Genomic DNA, 16,999 nt, shown 5'->3' on the forward strand with positions numbered 1-16,999 from the left:
TGGGGGGGGGGGGGGGTGGGGGGGGGGGGGGGTGGGGGGGGGGGGGGGTGGGGGGGGGGGGGGGTGGGGGGGGGGGGGGGTGGGGGGGGGGGGGGGTGGGGGGGGGGGGGGGTGGGGGGGGGGGGGGGTGGGGGGGGGGGGGGGTGGGGGGGGGGGGGGGTGGGGGGGGGGGGGGGTGGGGGGGGGGGGGGGTGGGGGGGGGGGGGGGTGGGGGGGGGGGGGGGTGGGGGGGGGGGGGGGTGGGGGGGGGGGGGGGTGGGGGGGGGGGGGGGTGGGGGGGGGGGGGGGTGGGGGGGGGGGGGGGTGGGGGGGGGGGGGGGTGGGGGGGGGGGGGGGTGGGGGGGGGGGGGGGTGGGGGGGGGGGGGGGTGGGGGGGGGGGGGGGTGGGGGGGGGGGGGGGTGGGGGGGGGGGGGGGTGGGGGGGGGGGGGGGTGGGGGGGGGGGGGGGTGGGGGGGGGGGGGGGTGGGGGGGGGGGGGGGTGGGGGGGGGGGGGGGTGGGGGGGGGGGGGGGTGGGGGGGGGGGGGGGTGGGGGGGGGGGGGGGTGGGGGGGGGGGGGGGTGGGGGGGGGGGGGGGTGGGGGGGGGGGGGGGTGGGGGGGGGGGGGGGTGGGGGGGGGGGGGGGTGGGGGGGGGGGGGGGTGGGGGGGGGGGGGGGTGGGGGGGGGGGGGGGTGGGGGGGGGGGGGGGTGGGGGGGGGGGGGGGTGGGGGGGGGGGGGGGTGGGGGGGGGGGGGGGTGGGGGGGGGGGGGGGTGGGGGGGGGGGGGGGTGGGGGGGGGGGGGGGTGGGGGGGGGGGGGGGTGGGGGGGGGGGGGGGTGGGGGGGGGGGGGGGTGGGGGGGGGGGGGGGTGGGGGGGGGGGGGGGTGGGGGGGGGGGGGGGTGGGGGGGGGGGGGGGTGGGGGGGGGGGGGGGTGGGGGGGGGGGGGGGTGGGGGGGGGGGGGTGTGGGGGGGGGGGGGGGTGGGGGGGGGGGGGGGTGGGGGGGGGGGGGGGGGAGTGGTGGGGGGGGGGGGTGGGGGGGTGGGGGGGTGGGGGGGGGGGGGGGGGGGGGGGGGTGGGGGGGGGGGGGGGGGGGGGGTGGGGGGGGAGCGGGGCGGGGGGAGGGGGGGGTGGTGGGCGGGGAGGGTGGGGGGGGGGGGGGGTGGGGGGGGTGGGGGGGGGCGGGGGGGGGTGGCGGGGGGGGGGGGGGGGGGGGGTGGGGGGGTGGGGGGGGGGGGGGGTGGGGGGGGGGGGGGGGGGGGGGGGGGGGGTGGGGGGCGGGGGGGGTGGGGGGGGGGTGGGGGGCGGGGGGGGGGGGGGGGTGGGGGGGGGCAACCACTGGGTTCGATGATTTGTTTCTCCTGCATCTAATAGGGCGGGTTGCAGAGAGTCTCTTAGGAACCTGACAGAGCAGGTGACTGGGAGTATTTCTAACAAGATGAATGGGGATAGTTTGCCATTGCCTGCCTCTTACTCGCTTTCCAGATCTGATGAGACTGGGCCAGCTGGGGCTATCCAGATCAAGACAGATAGATGGGTGCAGACGCTGAAGGTCAGGGAAGCAGGTACTCCACTGACTGTACAGCTAGATGCTTTCCAGACTTACCAAACATAAGAACATAAGAAAGAGCCTGCTGGATCAGACCAGAGTCCATCTAGTCCAGCACTCTGCTACTCGCAGTGGCCCACCAGGTGCGTTTGGGAGCTCACATGCAGGAGGTGAAAGCAAGGGCCTTCTGCTGCTGCTGTTCCCGAGCACCTGGTCTGCTAAGGCGTTTGCAACCTCAGATCAAGAAGGATCAAGATTGGTAGCCAGAGATCGACTTCTCCTCCATAGATCTGTCCAAGCCCCTTTTAAAGCTATACAGGAGCTGGTGTAGAGTACTTGGTTGCCCCAGAATCCGGGAGGTGCATGTTTGAATCCTCACTCACGCTGGGTGACCTTGGGTCAGTCACACACTCAGTCTAGCCTACCTCACAAGACGGTTGTGAGGATAAAATGAAAGGAAGCATAAAACTGTAAGCTTCTTTGGGTCCCAGCTGGGGAGAAAGATGGGATAGAAATGTGCTGCTAACTTGCCTAATTTTGTATTGTCGAAGGCTTTCACGGCCGGAATCACTGGGGTGTTGTGTGGTTTCCGGGCTGTGTGGCCGTGTTCTAGTAGCCTTTTCTCCCTACGTTTCATCTGCATCTCTGGCTGGCACCTTCAGAGGACCATCACCTAATTCAGATGATCATTATGTAATGTTATGCATTAAAAAAGAGTAACGTTGACAGTCAGACTGCTTGTGTACTAAAAACAGCTTGTACAGTTTCGTCTGCGCACAAAAAAAGCCCAAACACCCACTTATTCCAAAATCTTTATTTCCAGTTTTTTGTTTACGCACAGCTGAGTGTCAGCAATTATTTCCGTCGTTTTCCTGCAAACAAAAGATGCTGTTTACGTATTTATCCGATGTGGAAAAATATCTCTTATATTAGCAGTTCTATTTCATCGCTGGTTTTGGGGTGTACCCAGTGGTGGGATTCAAATTATTTAACAACCGGTTGTTTACAAGCAACATTTTAACAACCGGTTCTGTTGAAGTGGTGCTAACCGGCTGAATCCCTCCGCTGGGTGTATCCTCCCATTTCTTGAGGTTTTGTGTTAATACGAGAACGTGTGTGTGTGTGTTTTATTTTAATACGAGAACGATAACTTTTAATGAAGCCTGACGCTTGGAAATCTTGCAGGACAACGTTGGTTATTCTGAATTCCTACACATTAAATTCCTGGGAATCTGAAAAGCCTGGTACCGTTGCCAACCTGTGGGTGGGGGCTGGATCTCCCAGAACTGTGAGTGATCTCCAGACTATAGGGATCAGTTCTTTTGGAGCAAATGCCTGCTAAGGAGGATGAACTCTATGAGAGTATATCCCACTGGGGTTCCTCCAAAATCTCCAGGAATTCTGAGAGCAGGCAATCTTAAGTCGGTGCAGTTGTAATGTTAATAAGTCATGGTTAGAAGAAAGGGAGCAGACGGTGGGATATAATGTGCTCCTTCGCACTTTCTCACTGCAATACAGATTTGTAGGGGCTTCAAATACAGATGTGTAGGGAGCCAGCATGACGCAGTGGTTAAGAGCAGGTGGATTCTAATCTGGAGAACTGGGTTTGATTCCCCACTCCTCCACCTGCATGGCAGAGGCTTATCTGGTGAACCAGATGTGTTTCCACACTCCTACATTCCTGCTGGGTGACCTTGGGCCAGTCACAGTTTTCTCAGGACTCTCTCAGCCCCATCTACCTCACAAAGTTTCTGCTGTGGGGAGAGGAGGGGAAAGGAGCTTGTAAGCCACCTTGAGTCTCCTTACAGAAGAGAAAGGTGGGGTATAAATCCAAACTCCTCCTCCTCCTCCAGTGGCATGGATACAGAACGAGTTGATGCTCACCAGCATTCCCTGGCAATTGGTATTTGAAAACAGGTTCAAAGCTGGCTGGAAAATCCCAGTTAAGAGGATGCCTAGTCAGCATTCATCAGGTTAGCTGTGGTGCTGATCAACTGTGATTAACGGCTACAATAACAAGGGGTGAGGGAAAGGGAGCACACATCGCCTCAACCTGTGGACCAGCACTCTGCATTGGCCCAGTGACTAACCAACGCATGAGCTTTTTAGCAGGCACAAGTCTGTTGCCAAATTCATCAGTCAAATTACATCCACCGTTCTCGCAGAGATCAGTTCACTGTCTGGATTTGATGACCAGCATCTCTTCCTGGAAAGCAGCAATAGTGCCTGCCAAGAGAGCTATGGCAAGTAGGCAGCAATGTGTGACGGTGCAGATCATTTGGGCTGTTAATATTCCACACATGCTGACCATTTATCATCTATCTGCCTTGAATATGCCGGTGGCGAAGCAGGTGTGGCAACCTTCATCTCTGCCGACTACATCACCAAACGCATTCCGGTCAGGCAAATACAATCAGCAAAGATTGTCAACAGTTCCCCTAAACAAGTTATTACAACTGTCCCTAAGATGTTTGCTGTTTCAGCAACATTAAAACAGCATGGGATTTGTTAGATCTAGGAAACTGGAATGTCCTTTCCTGTGGGCCAGCACCTATTTTGCTGGGTGTGTGTTAAGTGATGTCAAGTCACTTCTGAACTATCGAGACCCTGAGAATCAATGTCCTCCAAAACCTCTTATCATTAACAGAGAAGGGAAAAGGGAGATGATTTTCCCAGTAGTAGCAGGCTTTTTCCAACTTCAGCACAGTCCACAATACATACAATAGCTACCTGCTGGGTTTAAGGAAAGGGTTTGTTGGAAGAATAGGACCAACGGAAGAGTCTTGGGCTAGTAAGAAGAAGAAGAGTTTGGATTTATATCTTCCCTTTCTCTCCTGCAGGAGACTCAAAGGGGCTTACAATCTCCTTGCCCTTCCCCCCTCACAACAAACACCCTGTGAGGTGGGTGGGGCTGAGAGAGCTCTGAGAAGCTGTGACTAGCCCAAGGTCACCCAGCTGGCGTGTGTGGGAGTGTACAGGCTAATCTGAATTCCCCAGATAAGCCTCCACAGCTCAGGTGGCAGAGCTGGGAATCAAACGCAGTTTCTCCAGATTAGATACATGAGGTCTTAACCTCCTACGCCACTGCTGCCATTTGGGCAGAAAGGGCAAGCCATAGTTTCATTAACATCTGATTTTTTGAATACTCCCCACCTGGTCATTTTGGATTTCATTGCTTTCTGCAGGGTCTTGTTGACGAAGCAAAGATTGTACGCAGGGATTCTCAGCTGATGTGGCTAATGCTGTCATTCTCCAGCCTCCAGCATCGGTCATTTTCAACAACTGTATATCAAAAATCAGCCTTCCAAAATGTAATCAAGACCAGGTATGTTTGACGAGGAAGGCTCTCACTTTACTTAAAGATTAGACCCCTTTCCCACTCTGAACTGCTATAAAAGAGCAAGGTTCGAGCCCAGGGGCACCTGAAAGGTCCCACAAAATTGACAGAAAATGAACTTTTGAGACTGAAAGCCCTCTTTGCCAGGTATTACTGGACTTGAATCTCGCTCATCTAGTGCAAACCAAGACAGATGGTTTCCGCACAGCCCAAATATAATGAGCGGAGGAAGCAATTTATCCCGTTTGGGGAAAGAACTTTGCACAGGGCTGTTCTCCAAAATGGGTTCAAGCCATTAAATTTCCCTCCACCCGGGTTCTCCAAAAATTGCTACGCTAGTGATCTTTTTTTGGAGAAACCAAAGGGGCCACTGCAACCTGGACTGTTTGCGTTCGTTTCCTGGAGGGGTGAAATCTCCTGTGCAAAGGCAAACAGGAAACTGGGTTCATTAATAACGTGTTACAAGCGTCGTTGGTGTGCCGTGCAGAAACCACCACTGTTACCTACCAGAAACTAACTACAGTTAAGTTTTGTGGATTTTCTAATTTTATTAACTTGGCTGCCAGACAGACCCAGGAAACTGTTTCTTGTGATGATAACTGAATACATAAGCCGCAATTTCACATTTTTTGCAAATCCTGCCTATTAGCAGGTGGTTTTGAAGGTAGAATTGCGCTGATAATATCAATGCAAAATTGGGCTGATACATTCATGTCCCTGATGAACAGTGTTTCCAAGTTTACTTTTATTTATAGCCTGCCATTCTCCTCAATATGGACCCAATCCAATATGGACCCAATCCTATCCTCGTTTCTGTTTACATCTTTTTATTGATGGAGCCAGCAGTCTTCCCATTTAGGGAGGGTTTTAAAATGGGTTTGCTGGGCGCCCGATTTCGATTTTAAACTTTGTATTAACCGCTGCTTTAATGGGGATTTAGTAATTTATTTATATTGGAATCTACTTGTTTCCCCTGTTTCCCCTAATATAAGACATCCCCGAAAAATAAGACATAGCAGAGGTTTTGCTGAAGTGTGAAATGTAAGGCATCCCCCGAAAGTAAGACATAGCAAAGTTTTTGTTTGGAAGCATGCCCGACGAACAGAACACAGAAAAATAAGACATCCCCTGAAAATAAGACATAGCGCATCTTTGGGAGCAAAAATTAATATAAGACACTGTCTTATATTCAGGGAAACACGGTAGTTTTGATTGTATTTAGCTGTATTATGATTTCACTTTGTTGTACACCGCCCAGAGCCCTTCGGCGATAGGGCGGTATATAAAACTAAACAATAAACAAACAAACAAACAAAGCAGCTCACATTGGTCTCTTCTTGGTTTTATCCTCAGATCAACCCTGTGAGGTAGGCTAGGCTGAGCGGATGTGACTGACCCAAGGTCACCCAGCAAGTATCCATGGCAGTGTGTGTGTGTGTGTGGGGGGGGATTGAACCTGGGTTTCCCAGATCCTAGTAGATCTGGGTTTCCCAGATCCTTTTAACTACTATCCCATGCTGGACAGCAAAATGCTTTCCAATCAACTTTGTGTCCGTAGGTTGGTATCTCACAGAGTGTGGGGGAAGGTTTTTGTCTGGCACTTCCACATATCAAAAATCAGGTTTTTTTAAAAAAATTGGGGGATTCTAAAAAGCTTCTTGGAGAAAAATACACACATGAATCTGGCACTGCTAGACAGAGGTGTAGCAAGGGGGGAAGCGCCCGGTGCACTGGTGCGTCCTTTGCCCCCGCCCCGCCCCGGAATGCCCCTGTCCCGCCCCGGAGCACCCTCACCAACGCCATGCAGGGGCGCACGCCCGGTGCATCACACACCCCACCCCGTCCCCCTGGAGCTACGCCTCTGCTGCTAGATGACAGCTATTGTTTACTATGTGCCTTGAAGTTTTTTTAGGTTTATTTTTTAGTCTTTTTGAGTTTTTAAAAAATGCATTTCTAAACGTGGCTGAATCTGTTTCCAGTTTTGTCTGCCTACGTATAAAGGTCCCCCAGGCAATTTTTGTGACATTTTAAGTGTTTGCCGCAATTATAACATTTTGTTCAGGAACAAAAAAACCCCACCGCCAGAGAAATTGAGAATGACAGTGAAAAGGCACGCAATCAGAAACAGTAAAAGAAAAATGAAATAAATGACAACATCCATATCTCTTTGAATTGTGCGAAAACGTTTTAAATGAAATTAACATGAATGATTTAGCAAGAGGGAGGGGGAAAGGCATTTTGTGCATGGCAATACAAGCGAATTGGCTTCTTTGTCAAAGCAAAGTCCCAGATATCTTAAAAACAGATAACATAAAAATCACATATACTGAAGATATTTAACATGAGATCCTCAGGAAAGAAAATGGAAAAATTTGCAGATAAATATTAAATATTTACTCCGTTCCTATGCCTTTCTATACTAACCGTTTAAGATTTCTTTTTTACATATACATAGATATAATACATATAAATTAACTTCTCTGCATCAATGCAGCAAAATACCATCATCTTCTGGGAAAACGTTACCACGCTCTGCAATTTGTAGGATCCCTGGAAAAGTAAATTCTTCAGATTGCTTTTAATTCGGCCTGCCTGATTAGAATTGTTCAGTGACCCCATCTGGAAACTGTGCAGTGATTACGATGCGCCAGGAGGACATCATTACACATCACAACATTGGATAAGCTCCGACTGGTGTGGCTTACACAACAAGAACAGCTTTGTGGACAGGGGTGGTCTTGTGTGAATACAGTGCCCCTGGTTTGTCTAGAGAGCAGGGCAATGCTAAATGTTGCATCGCTCCGGAGAAATCAGAAGCGTTGGCCCCCGGCGGTACAGCCCGCAGCCCAAATAGCAAAGCTGCTCAGCAACTGGCCCATTCTGTGTTGGGGAAGTACTTCGGGGCAACGTCAGACCTTCTCAAGGTGCCCTAATTCGGAGAGGCAAAAAAATCCCCCAAACGCAGCAGTAGCGAACACAGCTTGTATCCTGCTAATTAAGACCGAGTCTTGCTTTCGTATTGTTTCTATGACGATGTGTTGGCCAACAAAGAGGATTGTGAAAGTACAGTTTTAACATGCTTTTGTGGCAGTTGGAAAGAAGGAGCCTCGGTGGAAATAAAGAAAACACGGCAAGGGCAGAGAGAAGGAATTTGTTCCACTGCAAAAGACCAAAAGAGCCCTGCTCCTTTTCTCAAAGTTAATAGTGGCAGAGAGGGTATGCTGAAATTCAAAGAAGCCTTCAACTCTTGTTAACCTAAGAGGCGGATAACTGCTGTATTCAAGGTTTATCTGGATGCCCCCGAGAAATCACACAAGAACCGAGTCAGAACTGGCCGGCTGCTTCTATTACCAGGGTCTGAACGTTGACATTTGGGGAAATCTGTGATTGAGTGGGAAGCAACCCAGCCAACTCCATGAGCACTGGCTACCTTTGGCCAGGCTACTGGAGCAAGAGCTGAAGGAATGTAGCTTCCCTTTCTGGCTTCCAACGTTTGCTCAACTGCTGTGTTCGTGTACCGAGGTGTTGCAGAAGCAGATAAACGCACATCGGTTAAATGTGCGGAATTAAAAGGAATGCTCTGTTCTACGAGGCAATTGTGGAGTTTTGTCTGTGCCATCTTGGTGGGCACAAGTGGCGGGTGTTGACATAACTCAACCTGAATCAGCACTGGTGGCTCCTGGGTTCGTTTACTTTCCAACGGGCTGGCGCCCAGATTTTTCCACAAATGGGGTCAGGATGCTGTAGGACAGTGGTGGCGAACCTTTGGCACTCCAGATGTTATGGACTACAATTCCCATCAGCCCCTGCCAGAATGGCCAATTGACCATGCTGGCAGGGGCTGATGGGAATTGTAATCCATAACACCTGGAGTGCCAAAGGTTCGCCACCACGGCTGTAGGATAAGCCATTTAGTGAAGCTTCGTTCCATTGTAAAGTTAGGTTTGCAAGATAATTTGTGTAACTAAAATAAGGCTAGGAAAAATGAACGCACACAGTTTGCCACCAGAGATGTATTTGCCACCAGAGATATAAGCGGAGGTTCATTTTTTTTTAAAGACTGGACTAAGCAACCAGTAAACAATATCTCTGTTGAAATGGGCCAGCTGTCATAGCACACTGTCCATTATTCTGAAGGGGCTGCTACCTCAACATTGCAAAATTATGAATTCTGCCATTATCCCTTTGCCGATAGATGAGGCTTGAATGAATCTGTAGGGGCGTGCCTTTTTGAAAACTTGGATAGTTTTCAGAGCAACGAAAGAACCCTTGGGAGGGGCAGGTGTATTTTAATGCCAACATAAGAAGGGGATGGGGGAAACGAATTTATATTAATAAAATTTTAAAGAGAACCCTTGCGTCAGAAATGTTTTGACTCGCTGTTCACTAAGTCTTCGGCAAGTGGAGATGATTGAAGCAGTCTTATTCTTTACCCGGCTGGGAATGTAGCTCAATGTTTTACAGTGTTGTCAGTTGCTCAAATAGCCCTGCCAGGGTTTCTGTAGAAACTTTTCCAACCCTCACTTGTTTGCTTTAAAATGCTGACAGGCCTGTAAGTTTATTACAGCTAGTGATGTTCTCTGTGAAGGCCTCCGTTTCAACCAAGATTTTGCCACTGAAGCTGGGGCAGAATCTGAAGATTGTGCATATGCATCTGTGGCGGGAGATGGAGTGTTGTCCGTAGCTGGCTTTGGAAACTTGCCAGAGTTAGCAAGTTGACTGACGATAGATGCTCAGCTGCTCCAATAGAAGATTCATAAGGTGACTTTCAGGTCTACCAATGATACATCACTGAGGCATGGAAGAAAATAGTGCCCTAGATTGGCGTTTATCAGTAGCGAGGTCACGCTGCTTGTGAATTCCACACAACTGTTTTGGCAAGGTGTCGTCCTCTTTTGTGAGGTACAGGGCTGTTTATATACCACAGTGCCATCTTCCGTACATGCACAGTTAACCAAAGTAGTCCAACACACATTATTTGGATTAAGCAGGGGTACAGCCGTTACATGCCGCTGACCTAGATTCTAGGTTGGCCTAAACATCCCTACAGCAGACAACAGTAAGAATTATAATCCACGGAATTACACTGGCACAAAGGGCCCCATAACCTTTCTTTTTCTCCCATGTTAATGGTGGATGGAGAACTTTGCCAATGGCCACTCCCAGGACAGAGGCAGAAAGATGCTGGAAGGATGTTGAAAGAACTATCGGAGTCATCTTCCGAAGCTCCAGGCACTAGAACCAAGTATCCTTTTTTAAATGAAAAACAAAAAACAAAACCAGAACTTTCCCCCATTTAAACTATAAAACGGGTATTTATTCTGCCTCCTGCAGCTTTTATTTCCTGAACCAATCATCATAAAAAGAACCCAACAATGTAGTACAGCAGCAACTGTGGATCATGTCTCGGATACGTGCAAAACCCAGAATCAGCAATGGTTTGAAGACTGGTGGCCATTTTATGCTTCTATTCTGATATTTCACAATTGATATCGGTGACCAAGAGATTCTATGAAAATAAAAAAAAAATAGGATTTCCCGCTTGCCAAAGCTGTCACCTTAAACGGCAGCCAGGAAACGTTATTTTTGGAACGCTTATCAAGTCGTAGAAAATCCCCGTCGTTTCAAGTGTTCTCAGCTGCGAGATCGACCCTCTCAAAAAATACCGTACCAATTAAAAAAAAAAAGCATCCAACCCAAAATACAAGATTGTTTCTTAGGTTGTACAGTTTAGCACTGATAAATTTAATTGTATTGGTTCTCTTGACAATTTGTTTGGTCCCACGCGTGAAGAGATCTTTAGATTCCATTTTGTGTTTTTTTTGCTTGAGTTCTTGGGGGAAGGGCAGGGAGTCGAGTTCTCTTCACACTTTATTGAGGAACTCCAAGTTGAGAGAAGCGGGGATGTGAATTGAGTCCATGGTTAAAGAAGAAGGGTAGAATGGGAATAAAACGGGGAACGTGTACTTGAAGTCTAACAGCAGCGTCGGAGGATCGTTCCGTTCTTGCAACTGTGCCTACGGGAAACAAGGAAGGCAGGAAAAAGGAAATCAGTTTGGCTTGAATGCATTTGCAGTCTTTGAAAGAGCACCCATTTGAAACACCCTTGCGCGCAGTGGTGGGATCCAAAAAAAATTAGTAACAGGTTCCCATGGTGGTGGGATTTAAACTGTGGCATCGTGCCAGTGGGGATGGGCGGGGCACAACGGGGGCGTGACTGGGCATTCCGGGGCGGGGCATTCCTGGGCGGGGCTGTGGCAAGGACGCAGCCGCTGCACTGGTCCTTGGGCGGGAAACAAATGCACGCAGGCGCAGGCTGCCACACACGCCGGTGCACCTCCTGCTAGACTGCTTCAAATTCTGAGCGCTACTGCTGAGAGGAGGGGCGTAACTAAGGCAAAAATCATGTGGCAAAATCACCAATTAGTAATCCCCTCTTGGAACACACAAATAATTAGTAACCTACTCTCGGGAACCTGTGAGAACCTGCTGTATCCCACCTCTGCTTGCGCGGTCAGGCTCTAGCATTGGGTTGGCTTTGCAGAGGACCAGGTAGCTAAAGCATGTGATGCTTAAACTATTTGAATCCTAATCAGTTTGCCACTGCTACATACCCCTGACCTCACCAGCCAGATGTGAAATTCTGTGCCAAGGTAACTCCAGCTTATGTGCGAAAATAAAACTGGCTTCAGGGACCTGCGTCAGTCAAGCAAACACAGATGTCTCTCTACTTTCTTATTTAAGGTATTTATAGTCTGGCAGAGTTCACAAAATAAGTCAAGGCGGAGTACACAAAATAAGGGGATCTGATCAGTGGGTCAGGACATCTGATAGATAGCGCAACAGGATTTGACTTGGAGAAATCTGTAAACTAATCAGGAGTGAAGCACAGCGTTGGGGTGAACACAACATGCTAAAATGAATGTAAAGCGGCAGATGGTATGAACAATACACAGTGGTGTAGTCTAAAGTCTCTAACTCTTTACTCCGAGCTTCTTTCTGAATCCTGTTGCTGCACTGAGGCCTGATTTCCTGTGCAAAAAAAGCTCAACTGAATCATTCCGTTTTGCACAGTATGCAGAAAGCTAGGAGGGTGGGAATCTTCCTGACCTTCTCAGGTAGGCCATTCAACACGATGGGGGACGCAATGGAAAAGAACATGTTCTCAGGGGCCTAATGCTCATTGGGCAAGGTGGGCAGCTGCCCAGGGCATCACCTTGTGGGGAGCATCAAAATGCAGGGTTCGTTTGGGGGTATTTTTAGTGGTTTTCCATTTTTGGCCTGCAGGGGGCGCAGTTTTTAGGCTAGCGGCACCAAAATTTCAGCGTATCATCAGGAGACTGTCCTTATGCTACCCCCCAATTTTGGTGAGGTTTGGTTCAGGGAGTCCAAAGTTATGGTTCCCCATCTCCCATTGTTTCCAATGGGAGTTAATAGGAGATGGGGGCTACAGTTTTGAGAGTCCATAACCTTGGCCCCCCTGAACCAAACTGCACCAAACCTGGGGCGTGTCATTAGGGCAGTCTCCTGATGAGACCATGAAATTTTTGAGACTGTGCCTTCAGAAATGTGCCTCCCCCAGCCTGCAACCCCCATTGACAGCAATGCAGAAAACTCAATGCAGAACAAAGGTTCTTGGGCAAATTTCTGGGATGTTCCTGCAGGGGGTGCATTTTTGGACGTATCAGCACCAAAATTTCAGGGTATCATCACCAAAATGTCAGGGTATCATCTGGAGACTGTCATGATGGCACCCCCCAAGTTTGGTGCAGTTTGGTTTAGGGGGTCCAAAGTTATGGACCCTCAAGAGGGTAGCCCGCATCTCCTTAGCAAAAACTTTGGACTCCTTGAACCAAACCTCACTAAACCTGGGCGGTAGCATAAGGACAGTCTCCTGATGATACAATGAAATTTTGGTGCTGATATGTCTAAAAATGCACCCTCTGGTGCAAAAAAAAATTTGGTCGTGGTGGAGTGGCCGCCCATTGGGGGGGGCGCGGCATCCAACTCAAGTTTTGCCCAGGGCTACAGTTTGCCTCATTACGCCCCTGCATGTTCTGGCAGGGTTTTTCTGCCCATTTGCAGTGTGGCACCTGTGGAAGCCCTTGTGCAAATCAGCAAAGATGTCGTGGGGAAGTGTAGAGGGAGAGGCAGTCCCACAGATATGAGAGGCCAAGTCCATGAAGGACTTTGTGTGTGACAGCGAGTCCTTGAAACAGAACGTTAACTATTCTGTGTCTAGTGAACTCCAAATGCAGAGAGAAGCAAAATGCTTATCTCTGAGGTCCCCTGCGATATTTGGGCCAGCACACTACAAGTTCTGCCTTTTGCATTACTCTGTTCCGTAGAAAGATGATAGTAGGGTCCTCTGCCACAGAGCAAAGCATGTAAAATTTGCGGTAAAATGCTCTGGTGCCTACCTAGCCCTGTTCCCCCTTATCGGTTTGAAAGTAAAAATACATTTTGGCATAAATGCTCTTGTATCAAAGTACCGTGTTCAATAAAGCACAAAATAATAATTTTGACAAAGACAGCATGTAGAAATGAACAATAACGCTCATATTTCTTCAGGACTATATTCTAACGCAGAAGCATACAATTTTCTCGATGCTGCACCTCAACCGACTGAACGATCATCGTTCTGTGGAACAGAGTATAGCATCGGTATAAACCCGGGTGGCCCATCCAGCAGTGATCACAGGCTTCGTGGAACAGCGCGTGCTCTGTATGAAGGAGTCTCAGATTGAGTTCTTGGCATCTCTAAGTTAAAAAGATCTCAGGAGGTAAGGGTGGGACAGATCTTTGCCTGAAATTCTGGAGAGCTGCCCCCAGCTAAAATGAGAGGCACTGGGTGTCGTGACAAGGACTCCCTATCACAGTGATGGCGAACCTATGGCACGGGTGCCAGAGGTGGCACTCAGAGCCCTCTCTGTGGGCACACACAAACAGAGTCCCTCCCCCCTCCCCCAACACACATCCAGACTGGCCTGGGCTGCTGGGCTCGATTATTAGCATCAAACCTCAGACCTAGTTTTGGGGAAGCAGTGTAGTTAACCCTATTAAGCGCTGTTAAACCCCACTGATTTTCATGCAAATAACTAAAGTGCGATCCTTTACCTGGGAGTAAGCTCAGTTGCTGGCAGTGGGGCTTGCTTCTGAGTAAACCCTCCTAGGGTCGTGATTCACCCGTTGGAAGAGTTGCACGGTTGCTTCAAAGCAAAGCCACCGACGACCACCAAGCTTACTCACGAGTAACGTGTGCCTCGGAGCCAACCGTTTTTTCTAAACTAAAACCTCAGTATTCAGGTTAAATTGCCATGTTGGCACTTTGCGATAAATAAGTGAGTTTTGGGTTGCAATTTGGGCACTCGGTCTCGAAAAGGTTCGCCATCACTGCACAATCACCTCGGGGACTGTCTGCGGGTCCCAGATGTTTTCAGCCTGGGGTAGGGCCCTGTGAGCCACTGCTGGTGGTTGACTGGCCTCACAGTGGGCAGCCACCAACTAACCTTCTCCTCCCTGACCCTCCGGCTCCCTGAGGCTTTAATAGCTTCCTTCTCCTCTGAGCCCGCCCCTTTGGCCGGGCCCTTCCGGGGCCTCCACCTTGAAAGCTCCGGTGGGCCCTCCTTGGGTCTTTGGTTCCTGGGAGGAAAGGGGTGTTCCGGCTGCTGGACCTGCTGCCTGCTGGGTGTGGAACTCTGAGACAAACCTCACCTTTGCTGGCTTGGGATAGCTGCCTGCCTCTCCCACCTCCTTGGGATGCCATGGCTTTCCAAGTCCTGCGGGTAAGTGGCTTGGGGCAGGGTTGCTAGGGTTGTCGGGGAAGTCTGGAGGCCCCGGCCTCAGACACTGGGCTGGTTGTATCACAGGCTTGTGTGGTTTGGCATGAATAGCATTGTACGAGAGGAGGGAACTGCCAATTGGAATCAGCAACGCTGATGCTCTTCTGTCCCCTTGGAATATACCGTATATACTCATGTATAAGCCGACCCGTGTATAAGCTGAGGCACCTAATTTTACTGCTCAAATCCGGGAAGACTTATTGACTCGGGTATAAGCCAAGGGTGGGAAGCTGATGTCACTGCCCAAACAAGGAGCACCCCCCTGATGTCACTGCCCAAATAAGGAGCTCCCTCTGCGGGGTTTGAGGAAGCCCAGCCAGCCAGGGTGCCTCAGAGTTCCCCCTTCACCCTCAACAAGCAGCTTCCCAGTGGCAGGGGGGGTTTCCCGGCCCGCCCCCAGCCTTCTTGTGATGTATAGAAAATGGTGACTCGCGTATAAGCCGAGGGGGCTTTTCTCAGCCTTTAAACAGGGCTGGAAAACTCGGCTTATACGCGAGTATATACGGTACTAGGGTGTTGGTTTGGCTTTAAAAGCCGTGCTTGCTTCCAAGTTCCTGACCGGCCCTGGTGCCCCCACCCCACCCCACCCCACCCCACCCCACCCACCACCACCGATGTGTGTGACCAGGAACAGGGAAACACAACTGTCCTCTTTTTCCTTCCCAGGCACTGAGAAACCTGCCGTTTTTCCCCTCGATGCAAAACTCACCTGTACGGTTTTTGTGAAGCTGCCTGTCACCCGCTCTTCAAACTCATTCACGGGAGTGTAGAGAGTGAGTATTTTTACAATCTGCCAGTGGGGAAATAAGATAGGGATTTTACTGAAGGGGAAACGAGGGGAGAACCACTATAGAACATTTTGTGCCAGCAGCATTGTGAGCAGGCTTCTCCTTTGAAAAGGAAGAGGCCGAGCTGAGCAACTATGGGTGCGGTAGCATTTTATAGCAGAGGATTCCTAGATCCACCCCTTCACCATTGCTGTTTTTTCCCTGATAGACAGGGAAAGGCTTGAGAAGACCCCCCCACCCCCCGCAATTGTAACAGTCACCTTCTTTTTGTATAACAGTGTCAAGCACAAATTTAGAAGTATGAAAAATGGGAGAAGGAAGGGTTTTTAGATACTAGAAACACTGAAAATGAATAGACAGTTGGAAAAATATAAAGTCTCCTGCAGGAGACTCAAAGGGGCTTACAATCTCCTTGCCCTTCCCCCCTCACAACAAACACCCTGTGAGGTAGGTGGGGCTGAGAGAGCTCCGAGAAGCTGTGACTAGCCCAAGGTCACCCAGCTGGCGTGTGTGGGAGTGTACAGGCTACTCTGAATTCCCCAGATAATCCTCCACAGCTCAGGTGGCAGACCTGGGAATCAAACCCGGTTCCTCCAGATTAGATACATGAGCTCTTAATCTCCTACGCCACTGCTGCTCCTAGCAAATATGGTAAAACTAGCATATATGATAGCATATATGATAAAAGGACTTAGTTCCAAATGTTGGCACTGTGGAGACCAGGAGGCATATTATAGTCATATGTGGATAGAATGTGCAGAAGTGAAAAAAAATTGGGCAACTGTATTGTTATATATTGAGAAACTGGTGAGGATTAATATTGTTTTAAATAATGATTTAATGTTCATGGGTGTAATGGAGGATAGAAGGGTGGATAAAAATATAGTTATATGTATAAAATAATGATTAAAGCAGCCCATGCAACAATAGCTTTGGGCTGGAAAGAAAAGAAAAAAATTGACAATTCAGAAATTGGGACTATATTTGGGAACAAGCGACACTAGATATCTTTGATATAATAACGAAAAATAAACTGTGGCAAGGTAAACAGAGCGAAATTTTGAAGATATGGACAATATATGTGGACTGGATGAAAGAAGCTCGAGTCAATGAAGAACTATGGGAGAAGAGGCTACAAAGAATGAACTTACTGCTGTTTGTGTGATAAATTTATGAAGAAGATATAATGGGGAGGGACAAAAGGGGGAAAATGTATTGTTTGAAAATATATGATGAAGGATACTTATATAAAATGGAAAATTCAACTGATACAATAATTTTTTTAAAAAATGTCGAAGTTTGGTATAGTTCTGTGATGTAGTGGTTAAGAACAGGTGGATTGTAATCTGGAGAACTGGGTTTGATTCCCCACTCCACCACACTTCACCTCTTGACTGGTGAACTGGGTTTGTTTCCCTGCTCCTACAGCAAGGGGACCCAGGTGCCATCTGGACATGGCCCACCCACCCTAGGAGAGGGAGGGGAGGGAGGGGTGGCATGCAAGG

General features: G+C 49.8%; 1 protein-coding gene across 4 annotated transcripts in view; it reads right to left on the reverse strand.

The window, feature by feature from the left end:
• Positions 1 to 10,159: 10,159 nt before the first annotated feature.
• The window catches only part of LOC125436336 (unconventional myosin-Vb-like), a 104,736-nt gene continuing 97,896 nt past the window's right edge, over positions 10,160 to 16,999 (reverse strand). For all 4 annotated transcript variants that reach the window (XM_048503252.1, XM_048503251.1, XM_048503250.1 and 1 more), the window contains 2 exons: positions 15,416 to 15,496; positions 10,160 to 10,881 (listed from right to left, as the gene is read on the reverse strand). In XM_048503252.1, the coding sequence (XP_048359209.1) occupies positions 10,729 to 10,881; positions 15,416 to 15,496 (234 nt within the window). In that variant the 3' untranslated portion in view covers positions 10,160 to 10,728. The remainder of the gene's footprint in view (positions 10,882 to 15,415; positions 15,497 to 16,999) is intronic.

The sequence above is a fragment of the Sphaerodactylus townsendi genome, linkage group LG07, assembly GCF_021028975.2.
Source record: "Sphaerodactylus townsendi isolate TG3544 linkage group LG07, MPM_Stown_v2.3, whole genome shotgun sequence".
Classification (NCBI taxonomy): Eukaryota; Metazoa; Chordata; class Lepidosauria; order Squamata; family Sphaerodactylidae; genus Sphaerodactylus; species Sphaerodactylus townsendi.